Source organism: Natator depressus, chromosome 11 (genome assembly GCF_965152275.1).
Source record: "Natator depressus isolate rNatDep1 chromosome 11, rNatDep2.hap1, whole genome shotgun sequence".
Lineage (NCBI taxonomy): Eukaryota > Metazoa > Chordata > Testudines > Cheloniidae > Natator > Natator depressus.
This window is the reverse complement of record NC_134244.1, coordinates 16835644-16849459: the sequence shown is the minus strand read 5'-3', so window position 1 is coordinate 16849459 and position 13816 is coordinate 16835644. Positions and strand designations below refer to the sequence as shown.

General features: G+C 39.7%; 1 protein-coding gene across 1 annotated transcript in view; it reads left to right on the top strand.

The window, feature by feature from the left end:
- The first annotated feature begins 4721 nt into the window (after positions 1 to 4721).
- The window catches only part of ACTR3 (actin related protein 3), a 51613-nt gene continuing 42518 nt past the window's right edge, over positions 4722 to 13816 (top strand). The window contains exon 1 of the mRNA XM_074967235.1: positions 4722 to 4918. Coding sequence (XP_074823336.1) covers positions 4875 to 4918 — 44 coding nt within the window. The 5' untranslated portion in view covers positions 4722 to 4874. The remainder of the gene's footprint in view (positions 4919 to 13816) is intronic.

Genomic DNA, 13816 nt, shown 5'->3' with positions numbered 1-13816 from the left:
ATATAGGAAATCTGTCCCAGATTCTCTATTTAGGCATTTAACTTCCATTGATTTCAATTGGAGTCAGATGCCTGTATACTTTTGAGGATTTGGGCCTTTGGAATTTTAGTTCAAAGTGGGTATGACCAGAAAACTAATGGGGATTTCTAAAGAGTCCAATCCGTCACTAAAGGCAAGCAACTATGGAAAGAAGTATATTAAAATGAGATTCAATTTTTTTTAAAATAGTATGAATTTCAGTAAAATTTGATCACACACCCTCCCTGCTCTCCAATGTATGCACACACACTAAACATTTTTAATTTTAAATATTTTGGAAGAAATAATCTATTGGCTTCATCAACATTTGTTTTAGAAAGACAAAATGCACATGGCACTGTGTAAATATTTAGCTGTATATACATGTTTTCTTATAAACTAATAATAAAAAGGAAGGTGTTTTATTTTCGAATGTTCCAGGAAAAGTGAGGTTCTATAACAGAAAGAACATATTTCTGCTTTGCTGGTGTAGTGAAATATTCCTGTCTTTAGGACTGCATTTGAACCCAATGTCATTGTTCCTTTGATTTCAGTGATCACAAACTGCACATTCTATCTGGAGATCTCAGGCACATGCAGAGTCAAACAGATCCCCAGGAGTTCTCCACTATTGCAAATCATTGAGCTTGCAGAGGAATAATACAAACAGCAAAGCTGTAGATTAGCAAGGGAATTTATTCAGTCGTCTTTTGGGAACATATCCCTGCATGAAGGTTAATTTGTGGGTTGTAAAAATTGTGTAAGTATTTCTGATGGAATTAAACAATAACTGATTTTTCTAAATCCAAGACAAACTACTAAATGATGATTAGACACCAAAATGATATACGCCTTAAATATTCCACATGTGGACACACCGATAATAAAGATAATAACTGCTCTCCTTGCTGCTAATTACTTTATTTTTATTACAAAGAGGACAAATTCTGGACCTGTATGAAGTAGCTCTCAAAATCTACATATGGTACTTATTTGGCTTCCATCACCATAGTATCTGAGCACCAGATAATCTTAAATGTGCTTATCCTCACAACACCTCATGAGGTAGTAAAGTACTGTTATTGCCATTTTCCTGACAGGAAACTAAGAGACTAAGTGACTTGCCCAGGGTTACAAAGGAAGTCCATGGCAGAGCCAGTTGAACCTGGGCCTCTTAAATTCTGAGCTAGCACTCTGTTGGATCATAAGAGGTACACATATGTGCTCCAAAAAGTATCATTCATGTGTATCTGCACAGTCCTTCCCCACCATCCAGCAGTGGCACCTTGTTACACAAAGTGCAGTTCCAGGAATACATTTCTAATGCCTTTCTTTTCTCCATTCATTGCATCTTTCTCTTCATTTTGCTCTTTGGGCCTGAATCTATATTTGGACACACATAGCTACTCCTTTTGTATCTGGGAGAGGAGGTCAGTAGCTGGAGGGGAATGGCCCAGCATGTTTGGGACTCTGAAAAGCATCCCATCCAGTTTAGTAATGGCATCAACACTGCCAAAGTTTGGCTCTGGTATCTGGATCCTGCAAAATCCTGGGACAAACCCCCGAAATTGTACCATCAAAACAGAAATAAGGGTTGCTTCTACTATTACATTGAAAAAATCTGGTCTGGAACACATCTGGTATACAAAATCTCTAATTTGGCACCAAAATCCCTCTAAATCTGGATAATTTTTGTTTAAATACCATCCATTTTTACCATCTAAAGTTGGTGTATATGTAACTTCTCCCTGTCCACCAAAACAGTCTAGATACCACTGTATCATGGCGTAACAGTGCCACAAAAACACATATCCAGCAACTATGTCCTGCTTGGTCCGTCTGGATTTTGGCACTGAACATCAAAATCATGCTATTACTATACAACAATACAGGACTTAAAATTGAAAAGGTGGGCACATGCTTATATTCTTTGCTGTATTGGGGCCAGAGTGCTCAAAACTTTGAAGAATTGATTAAATAAAAAATGAGAACTCAACTCACAGCTGAAGGGCCTAATTCTGCAGCCTTTTCCGTTGGAAAAGCTCTCATTGGCTTTAATGGAGGTTTTGCCTGAGCAAGAGCTGCAGGACTCCAACCCCTACTTTGCATTGTATTCCAAAAAGAGGAACCTACAATATATCACAAGGTACTGAGGAAAATGCTGCAAATTACACATACTCTATTCGTAAACACGAAGACATCTCAGTATACAGATCAAATCTGTGCTTTTGGCTTTTTGCATGTAAATCCCATTGTCATTTAGTAAAACGGAAAATGTAATATCATTGCTCTTCTGCAATGTCATTTTTAATATAGACTCAGACCAGAGAAACAACACATAAACTGATAGGAAAGGACTGCAATGGAATTATTTGCTACATTTGTATCACTTTCCACATAAGCTACTCTACTTTTTCCTTGTCTTTGTGCTGTCAACCCACAGAAAATGCTTAGACCAACAGAAGAAAACTACTGGACGTTTTCCATATTCTGCATTAAAGTAAGTGCTTGTGGGTTTGATTTTACATTTACTAGTAAATGGCACTACTATTGAAAAGAAATAATCAATATACTCTTATAGCAGCTTTTTTATTATTTCTTCTCCATTTCAGCTGTAGTTCTAAGTGCCTTATGTAGACTAATTGGAAGCATTATGTTAGGATATTGGATGCTAGAGAGCTATTAGTCAGTTATCATGCTTTCACTGTTTTTCCTGGACAAAAGTCCCTACAGCAAAATGTGATCAAGTACTTGCAAGGGATACTGTTTTGCTCCCTGAGTCACAGTCTCCTTTGATATTTGGAAGGAGGACAGCACTCAGGCTATAGAAGTGCCTTTTCTTTATCCCATGAAATTCCATTCTGCTTTTTCTGAGATATTAATCCTTAAAAACCTTCAATTTTACCTTCCCTTTACTTGCCTTCTTCAGGAAAATGTTGGCAGCACCCAAATGTTCTAAAGAAGCAGCAGCGGACACTGTCCTGAGAACACATGGGAACTATGAAAGCAGCTGTAGCAGTGAGGTAGGAAAGACACTTGGGATAGGTTCCCCATCCGCAAACCACTGCGCAGGGTCCCATTGAACCATACCTTGAGGAGGCCCTGAATGAGACAGAAACTAGGCCAGGCTGTCTCCCACCTCCAAATCCTCCGCAGAACTGTTATTTGAACCCAGTTAACATTCCTCCCACATGGGGATGTCATGACATCAAGCTTGCTACAAAGCTGTAGATGTGTAGAACCACAGTTACACCAACTCTACTGTACAGAAGTGAAATGTGGGCACAGAGGAGGGCTGAAGAACCCAAGATGGATGATTCTTCTCATTTTCATCAGCTGCTCCACATCAAGTGGCAGGACAGGATTAGAAACGAGGATATTCAAAACCGAACCCAGCAACTGCCTTAATCAGCACTGGTCTGGTTTTAGAGGTTTTCTTGGGGTGGACATATTATTAGAATGGCAGACCAATGAATTTCAAAGCATGTGTACCAAGGAATGTGTCTACATGGCTGGCAATCATGTGGGTGTCAAAAGCTTTGGTGGTGTGAGAAAATTGCCAGTGATGGTTATAAACTAAATATACAACTAGGCCACCTTAAGTACTTTGCCAGAGATCGATCAAGGTGGTGCTCAATTTGCAAGGAGGCCACATCCCTTTGGGATTTGCAGACGATGGTGATAAAACACAGGGCTTGTGGCAAAGCTGCCATAATTGACCCCCTGACCTCTTAGATTGTACAGTTTTTTTGGGTGTAGGGGGTAGGGAAATTGTCCTTCTATGTCTAATGTGAAGCATATGGCACATTTCTCAGTGCTATAAATAATTCATAAAAGGACACTGCCAAATTTTTTAAAACAGGTCTTATTGTTATTATTTTTCCACTTATTTTTAGGGGATTTTTTTATTGTAAGAAGAGCTACTTGCTTTTTACCAATGGAAAAAAATGCATATACTTAGCTACCACAACGAGTACATGATTCACAAAATGTACTCCTGGGAGACAGCTACATCTGTCTGCTCTTGCATTTGGATGCTTCAGAGACAGAACCAAGCAGTATACACTTCTGCATTTAATGCGTAATCCATATTTATATGGAAACTGAGTACTCCCTCATCCCACCATTTCAAAAGACCCTAATTACTGGGAATTGAGTTTGGTGGTGCCTGCAGCCACTGTTCCCTCTAAGCAGTGTGCGTACCCCACGCACACAGCGAAACACCGTGCACACAAAAATTTGCACTGAATAAATTTTTTGCGCACACAGCCTGTCAAAAATTAGAGGGAACATTGCCTGCAGCCCTCCTCCCCAATCCCACTATTTCAACAGGGCCAATTTACAGGAACTTGGTTGATTGTGGTTTAATCTTTGCAACTCTTCGTCCCTCCATCCAACACTCAATTGTCCCTGTGTCTTTTCCCAAATAACAGAAGGCGAATAATTCTTTCTGCCTCTTTATTCAAATAACTGGCAGATCTTTTTTTTAATTGATCCTCCTTCAAAAGGACCTTGAAGAATCAGATGGTGAAACCAAGGCTCTTTAAAGAAAAATAAGTAGGCGGAGAGGAGCCCGCCCGCTTTACTTCACACCCGCTCGTATGGGCGAGGACGAGAAATTGGACGTCACTGAATGGTTCGGTTGTTGCGCCCTCCCACCTCGCCGTGCTGCGCTGGGAGGGACGAGGGAGTCGGCCATCTTGGGTTCGCCCGGGCTGTGAGCGAGCGAGTGGGGGAGGGACTGGCTGGGTTGCGGAAGTGACCGCGTTCGCTCCCCCGTAGTGGAGAGAGAGCGGCGAGAAGGAGAGTCCAGGGCCCCCACCTTTCCCCGGCCAGCACCATCTCTAGCGAGGAGGATGGCAGGGCGGCTACCGGCTTGCGTGGTGGACTGCGGCACGGGGTGAGCGCGGGGGCGGCGAGCCGGCGATGAATGGGCAGCAGGGAGGCTGCTGACAGTTTGGTACCAGGCACCGGGGGCTGGGGGGTGCCCCCCTCCCGTGTGGGTGCCTGTGGGGGGTGGGGTATCTCCTCCACCCCCCGGATCCCGCCCCGGTGGGGAGGCTGCAGGGACGTGTCTTGCCCCACAATAGCCCCCGCTGGGGCGGGGGTGTCAGCGGGGAGAGGAGGCTAGAAAGCGGGGGAAGGGGTTGAAGTGCCCCCCCCGTTTCTCCCCCACCATCCCCTTTCCGCGCAGCTCCTTCCCTCCTCCGCCTACGGCTTTGTGAGCCCGGGCTCCCGCCCCAGGAGCACCCCTCTCCCCCAGATCTGGGTGGGCGCGGGCTCCCACCCTGACTTCAGCACCCACCCCCCGACTCCCTGTTGGAGTGGGCCTCTCCCCAAGAAGCACCGTCTCCCGCCCCCAGTTTATTTTGGGCTGACTGTGCAGGGGCAGGGTCTGCTCTGACCCTCCAAAAATCAGTCTGACTCTGGGGACAGGGTCACACCCTAAGGTGAGCATTCTCCCCTCGCCCTCTTGGGTGTTTTTTGTAGGGTCTCCTCTCTACCCTAATCTCATTCATTCTGCTCTAGAAATCTTCCTGTCTCGGTCATTCAGGAAGCAATGTTCCCCACCCTTGACTGAGAATCTCCCAAGACCAAGCTTGCTGCCTGTGTCTTGCAGGAAGCAGGCTCCTGCTCAGGGGCTGCTGAGATTAGGGTGGACCCTACTCAGAATCCAGATAGGATAGCAAAATGATTTAAAAAAAAAGTATTATTTCTATTGTTCAGTCATGTAATTGTGTGCATTAAATATTCTGAGCTCACGGGTTATTGCTAAATACCATGGGTTTTCTTTTTTAATATATGGATCAAATCATTTATTCAGTATTACTTCTCTATAGGGGAAACCCTCCCCCCTCTTCTAGTGAGCAAGCGCAGCGGAACTTCCTTAGTTTTGTCAAAGCCTCTTCCTGCTTTCAGGCTTTTATACCTTATAAGGCAGTTTTCAGTGTCAAACCTGAACCAAATCCTTTTTAGAAACTATTTTGTATTTAGCAACTACCCGATGACGAGTAGAGAGAAAGTACCAGTGATAGCTAATGCAAATAGATGGAAGGGACAGAGGTTCAGAATTCCTTTCAGTTGTTGTCTGTTTGCTGCTCCTAGTCTTCCCACTGTGTGCAAGACCCTGTGGGTAAAAGTAGGAAGTAAAGACTGAGTTTGAACTTGGAAGGATTATTGTATCCTTAATGGTAGTAGTGTACTGAGGAAATGCAAGGGTTTTTTTTCCTCCTGTGAGCTACTGATTAGTGTATGATTTTAAAGATGGAATGATTTATTATTAAACATTCCAGAAGGCTTTATTGTAGAATCTATCAAAAGATTTTTTTTGTAGTGGTTCTAGCTCCTCCCTCTTCTCTAGGGAAAGTGAGTGTGTTAAGTGACAGGTTTCAGAGTGGCAGCCCTATCAGTCTGTATTTGCAAAAAGAAAAGGAGTACTTGTGGCACCTTAGAGACTAACCAATTTATTTGAGCATAAGCTTTCGTGAGCTACAGCTCACTTCATCAGATGCATTCAGTGGAATTCAGCTGTAGCTCACAAAAGCTTATGCTCAAATAAATTTGTTAGTCTCTAGGGTGTCACAAGTACTCCTTTTCTTTTTGTGAATACAGACTAACACGGCTACTCTGAAACCTGTCATAGGTAAGGTTGCATTTAGAGTTACAGCAGGAATAAATACCTTGAATTTATATGAAGTGTGAATGTACTCTTTCCTTTTGTATATCACATTTTATGTATTAGGTAGGGAGCGCTTTGTCGTATTTGTTTTTTTTTTTTTGAGCGATGAAGTGTTTCAGTGAAGCACCTACTACAAGGGAATACGTGGCCCCTGCCCTGAAGAGTTTACAAGCCTAGAGCCTGTAAAGAGAATTACTTATACCTGCAAAGAATTTCCATTTTTTATAGCGATCTTTGTACAGGAGTAAAGGATCCCTTTTTATTACTGGGGCCTACGTTTAAATAGGGGAGTAAGAGAATATATAGAACAAGGATTACAGTAATGTGCAAAAAGAAAGGAGTACTTGTGGCACCTTAGAGACTAACCAATTTATTTGAGCATAAGCTTTCGTGAGCTACAGCTCACTTCATTGGATGCATAGCTTATGCTCAAATAAATTGGTTTGTCTCTAAGGTGACACAAGTACTCCTTTTCTTTTTGCGAATACAGACTAACACGGCTGCTACTCTGAAACCTGTCATTATTACAGTAATGTGGTTACTCAGCAAAGACATGTACAGGTCTTGAGGGTTCTGTTTCTCTTTTTATTTGATACTTTGGTGTTTGTAGACCCCACTAAAATGTACTTAGAGAGTCTTGTACTGACATTCTAATTATGAGACTCTTCCCACCAGTTTTCATTTATATCTACTAAACCAGTGGATCTCAACTTTTCCAGACTACTATATCCCTTTCAGGAGTGTGATTTGTCTTGTGTGCCCCAAGTTTCACCTCACTTAAAAACTACATGCCTACAAAATCAGACATAAAAATACCAAAGTGTCACAGCACACTGTTACTGAAAAATTGCTTACTTTCTGATTTTTACCATATAACTATAAAATAAATCATTTGGAATATAAATATTTTACTAACATTTCAGTGTATAGTATATAGAGCAGTATAAACAAGTCATTGTATGTATGGGATTTTAGTTTGTACTGAATTCGCTAGTGCTTTTTATGTAGCCTGTTGTAAAACTAGACAAATACCTAGATGATTTGATGTACCCCCTGGAAGACCTCTGCGTACCCCCACATGTACTTGTACCCCTGGTTGAGAACTACTGCACTAAACTATCATCTTTATTATTTAGAATAACTTAGTTAATTAGTATATTTTTTAATAGTTAAGATTACAATGAGACTTTCTTTATAACCCCTGTTTTCATATGCTTTGATATTAAAAATTCTCCTTTTGGGGTTAAATTTTCCACGTTTAGAATTGATTTTTTGTGTGTGTGGGGAAGCATGAGCAAAATCTCTTGAGCCACTCATTCATGGAAAAGGGAAAAATACCATTTCAGGATTTTAAGGGCTTTTCTGCTTGCCAGTAACTCTGGTGGGGATAGAGGGTGCCCTCTATGCTTCACGTGTGAATAGGCTCTGTGCTAGATTTGGAGGTGGAGTTGAAAATTTTAAAACTTTAAAAAAAAAAGTTTTTTTTTAAGTATTTTTAAAACTTATAACTTTTTATTATAAGATTGAAAATAACTTTTGACCATGAACACTTAGTAGCTGCATGGACTTTTAGAAGAGCCTAGTGAATCCTAGCCTGCTTTGTGACATTAAAATGTACAGCTCTCCAGCTGTTGACACAACTTTTAAAAGTGTCTCATTGAAATACACATCACAGTTCATCAAAAATAATGTAATGTATACTTTTCTGTTGCTGCTGCCATTGCAGTTGCTTTTTCAATCTGCTACTGTCATTTAAACCTCCTGTTGAAGAAAAGTGATTGGAGAATCAAACTAATTCTAAAAAGAAGGTCAAATCAGTTTTATATTGTCCATTGGCCAGATGGAAAGCTTGCACAAAGATCAAGGGAGAATATGGCCCTGATAGTAGTAACTAACATTTACTTGAGGCTACTTGAGAAATATTAATACAATGAGAGAGAAACTATGCGGGATACTATTCAGCTTCTGTTTTGGTGTTTGTTTGTTTTTTTTTGCCATTTGCCCATGCTAGTATCTGAGTTGCCCACACCACACAGGTAATGTGGTAAATGTGCAGATGAGATGTACATTTGGGCACCAAAATTAGTTGAAAATTTGGCTTTTAGGAACACAGAACCAGTGGTCTGTCTAGTGCAATGGTATGTGGATGATTTAGAGGAAGGTGCAAGAAATGCAGCAATTGTCAGTTTTGGGCTTTTAACTCATGGGCCTGTTTATCATCAATATGGGGCAGTGGCACGTTGTCAGTTAAGAAAGACACAGTTCCAAACATGATCTGAATGCAAGTTTTCTTTTCAGAACCATAAGGGCTAGGAACTAACTTCTTAACAAAATGAAAGCTTGAGAATCTAATCTGTCTTGCGGGCTGGATAAATAGTTAGGTGGGACTATGGGTCAGCTGTTTGACACCGCTGACTTAGTGTATGAGCAGTTTCTTTTTTATCAAAAGTGAAGAAGAAGAAAAAAGAAATCAACTATATGAATGCCATGGTAAGTCTACTTAATCAAAAAGGGTCAGGAAATGCAAGTTATCCTTGGACAAGCTACCTTTCTAAAAGGTTTCTAGTCTGAAAGTAGGCCTTGGAATGTGTACCTGGTTCAGGAATCTTTATATAAGCTACCAAGGGAAGTAAGTACTACTAGAATTTTAGGTGGTACACATGACATCTTGCCAATATTTATTGTTTTTGAGAAATAATTGAATAAGTCGAAGAAGATACCACCTCCTAAATTGAAAATGTTATTGAACCAATCTCTGAACCTTTTTTTTTAATGCTGGAACACCATTCTATTTTTCTCTCTCATCTGAACATGGGTTCTCCATTTTGTTTGATTCTAAACTAGCGTTTAGGTGTGGGAAGTGTCTTATTCTGATGCCTTTCTTGTGAGGCTCCTTTTTTCCCCGCTTGTGGTCATTGCATGGTGCTTAGAACTTTACAGCTGCGTAATGTGGACTAACTTAGACTGTGAGGAGTGAGAGACAGTGCATGCTGTCACTGGACTGATTCCAGTTTTAATTCTTTGGATGATGCAATATCTGTTTTGTTTCTGAAAATGTTACATACTTATTATTGTTTTTTTTTGTCATGAGTTGCCTTAGATTTATCTCCATGTTCAGCATCTGCAAGAGATTTCAGAAATATCACTGCCCTTGTATATTTACTGTCAGACTTGAGCCTATGTGGTTTAAAAAAAAAAATCTTAAATGAGACTAGCTTTTATTAAGACAAGATTTAATGACATGTTTTGTCTACAGTTCAGTAGGATACTTTTTCAGAAGACAACTGCTTCTAATTTAAACATTGTCCTGAAGTAGAAACATGTTGCAACATGACTGTGTAAACTGGTATTTTAATGCAAGTCTGCTCTTGACAAACAAACACCACTTGGTTACCTCCTTAAATTAATATGTTAAGCGGTTAAACCAGCACAAATGTATATGATGCTCTGGACATTTTTATTTGTTGGGCAGAATGCCTGCATCACATTATATGGAAGAAATGCAGTTAAATAGCTGTACATTTTACATCCCCAAAAGATTGGGGAAAATTTTTAGCAAGTTATGATCGATGTGAGTAAAGTGTCTTAATTTTCCTTTGTGTACTGTCACAAAAGCAGAAGTCAGTGGGGGTAGTCTTGTGTGTCTGGGGGCCAACAGCAGGGTTTTCTTCAAGTGCAAGACTTGACTTTGGAATTTGCTGTTTCTATCTGCCCAGCAGACTCCTAACTAGTTGACTTCAGAACTTAATAGATGACAAATCTTTTCTCTCAGGCTTCTTCTGATGGATGTTGGAAAGCTGTTGGCCTATTCTAGGGGGTGGGCCTGATTTGTTGACTTTGTGTAGTGGTATGTTATGAAATTTTATACATGTATGCTAAAATCTCTTCCAAAATTCTAGGGCATTTTGTTTTACCCTTTAGTTGGACACACTTTCACATGTATTAGCTATAATATAAAGTGCATTTTAATATTTTTCTTTAAGATAAGTAGATTATGTGGATGAATTTGAAAGTAATGACCAATTAGCAATACAGCATATGTCCAGCTCTGTCTTGTGTGTTGAAATACAGAGGCATACTGTTAGGACACTGAAAAATGAATGTGCAGGTCCCAAAGGATGTGGTAGGAGAAAGGGAGCATTCTGTCAATGCCAACACAAATTACATTTGTAATACAAATGTAACATTCAAAGCCACGTGCCATTTCTTATTTTTGAGAACTGCATTCAAATAAGATATATATTTTTAGCATTTTAAAAATAATTACTTAAAAGGAGTTTCACAAATAGAAAGCAAATAGATTCAGAATTACAAGTTAGATCCGGGTGGTAAGGTAATATATAAGTGCTTGTAGTCATGCCTCTATTTGGCTTTGTTAATCTGCTATGGTATAACATTTGCAGATATTATCTTCTTTATATAGAAATGGCCAAACTATAAATTGAGGAGATTCTGAGTAAGTTCCCATTTTGAGCAATGGTATAATTTTAAATGGCATCTTATCATCCGCTCTAACTTTTAAATATAAAGATACAATTTCTAAAGAGTCAAGTCACTACTGCACTTATTTTACGAACCTTGAATACCTGTGAATTTAACTTAGTAGAAAATTATATTTAGGTACCCAAGCCAGTTTGAACAGTTAGAGGAGACACCTTTCTAGTAGCTGCCATAGTGCTGATGGCTGCTTGACCTGATCTTAAGGTAGGTGCTGAAATGACATAGCATGGAAAACTTGATTTTAATTGGGCTTTCATTTGTATATCTTTATCCTAAATCTGAGTAAAAATTAGCTGATATAGCAATTGTGATCTTTTTATTGTTGCCTTTTTTTTTTTTGGACACGTTAAAATCTATATTAACAGCCATCACAACAGCAATATAACAGAACGTTCTTCTTAAATGCAACGGCATTAGAAACTGTAAGCACCCATGGCTTCCTCCAGTATTTCTACTGAACTTTTTAAGCTCCAGAGAATTAAAACACAACATCTAGTTTGCTTTATCGAAATTGGCAATTTTGTTGCATATCTTAATATGTGAAATATAAAATTAAGGAAATAATCATTTTTATCCAGTTTGGGGAAAATAACTAATTTTACCCACAAGCATATCTTGATTGTCAGAGACACCCAAAGAATTGGATAGGTACAGTTTGTGTTCACACAAATATCTGCTTCAAAATATAGGTATCTTAATTTGGAGTTCTATCCTCCCTCTCTTCCCCCACCATGTCTCCCTCCCCCCGGTGCTAGAAACTACATTTCCAACTCCTGAGCCTCCTGGTTGCTTCAGGAGGAACAGGTCTCAGCTACTCTCCCTCTCTTCTAGTCTCCATTTTTGTGTTATCACCCATGAATAACCCCAGTGTGTGGTTCCTGCTGCTCTGGTTTTTCTGTGCTGCACCATGAAATTGACATGATTCTTGAAATTTTTATTGCTACCTAGAGGGTTCTGAATGGCAGCAGTGAGACTGACCAGAAAGTTGTTAATTTCACTCTGCTGCTGCTTAACAAAGCCATAAGTAGTACCACACATAAAACCTGTGTGTGCTGACTCAAAGACAGCAGTCTGATTGTTTGTTCCCAGTAGGAAACTTATTTTCCCAACCATGACAGCCTGGCATATTTGATAGGTTTTAATTTACTGAAAACTTAAGCATAGTAGACACTGATTAGCGTTACTTTCCCCAAGAACAACTTCCATCTGGCCACTGGCAAATAGATTCCCAAAGCACTTTCTTCCGCCCACGTGTTGTATTCTGGTAACAGTTTTTAGATGTGTAGTGCTGCTAGATATGATATATTGAACAAGAAGCTTCATTTCAACTGTAAAAGAGCCACATGCAGCTTGTGAGTCATGGTTTGGCCACCCTTGGCATAGACTGTGTTAGAGGTCACTCCTTGTGGTGTTTTTTTAGGAGAGTGCTATACCACCAACAGCAGCATCAAGTGAGAAAAAACATTGTGGTATCCTCATTTTGTCCAGAAACTGTTCAGATCTGTGGGCTTGATTTGTATTTGTTTGGAATTCATAGTGCCATAAAGCATCCTTCAGAGACTCCAGTCTCAAAACTCCCACCCTCTTCTGATATCTTAGGAGCTCCTAAGATATCAGAAGAGGGTGGGAGTTTTGAGACTGGAGTCTCTGAAGGATGCTTTATGGCACTATGAATTTTGGTCAAGACTGTTCAATATCTGAATTTATTATAAAAAGGTTGATCCTGGACAGGTTTATCATGCTGTTGTGGATGCCAAGCAGCCTTAATAGTAACTACTCATAAGCTAGCTACCAAAGTGTATTGCTACCATCAAACATAACATGGTAGCAATAGACTCATTAGCTATGTTTACACTGGGAAAATTTGACCAAAACACTCCCACAGGTTCTGCTGAGTGTCTATACTGCAGCTCCCAGTTTAAACAAGGTTCTGGTGGCCTGTGCCATTTTTTTTAAAAATTGTCATTTTAATTGAAACTGTGATAAGATGGATTTGGCCACAGGAGATTTGCTTGCACTGCTGCTTCTAATTGTTTTCACGGTGGTTCAGTTGGTTCCCCTGGTTCAACTGGTGGTGGTAGAATGAATGGGAATGTTTTGGTGAACTTCCCCATATAGCGAATGCTTTAGAGTAGTTAAGTTTCTGAATTTTGGATTTGTTTTGTGTTAAGAATCTATTTCATTTGTACAGGTTTACTCAGATTCAGGAAAGAAAGACACAGATAAAAGCAGAATTTGGATAAATTGTAGTTCTGTTTATTAAATACAAGAAAAACAATAATACTTTGAAATGTAAATCAGTGTTTAGAAGTTTTTTTTCTTTTCTTTTCCAAGATGCCTAGACAATTGTCAAAATAAATGGTAGCTTTCTTTCTCTTTACACAGCTATAACTCCCTGGTTGCACTTTACATTTTGTCAGGATCTTATTTAATATTAATGGCTGAAGGCAGGTATGTGTTGTCACAGTGAAAATATTCACCAATGTGAATTTGCAGTAGTCTTTGTTTAGGGGAAGAATGGGATTTTTGGATTTTGGTTTTTGGGTTTTTTTTTTTAAAACTCCTACATTCTGTTCTACAGCATCCTCTCAAATATCCAGTGTTGCAATAGTTGCCTGG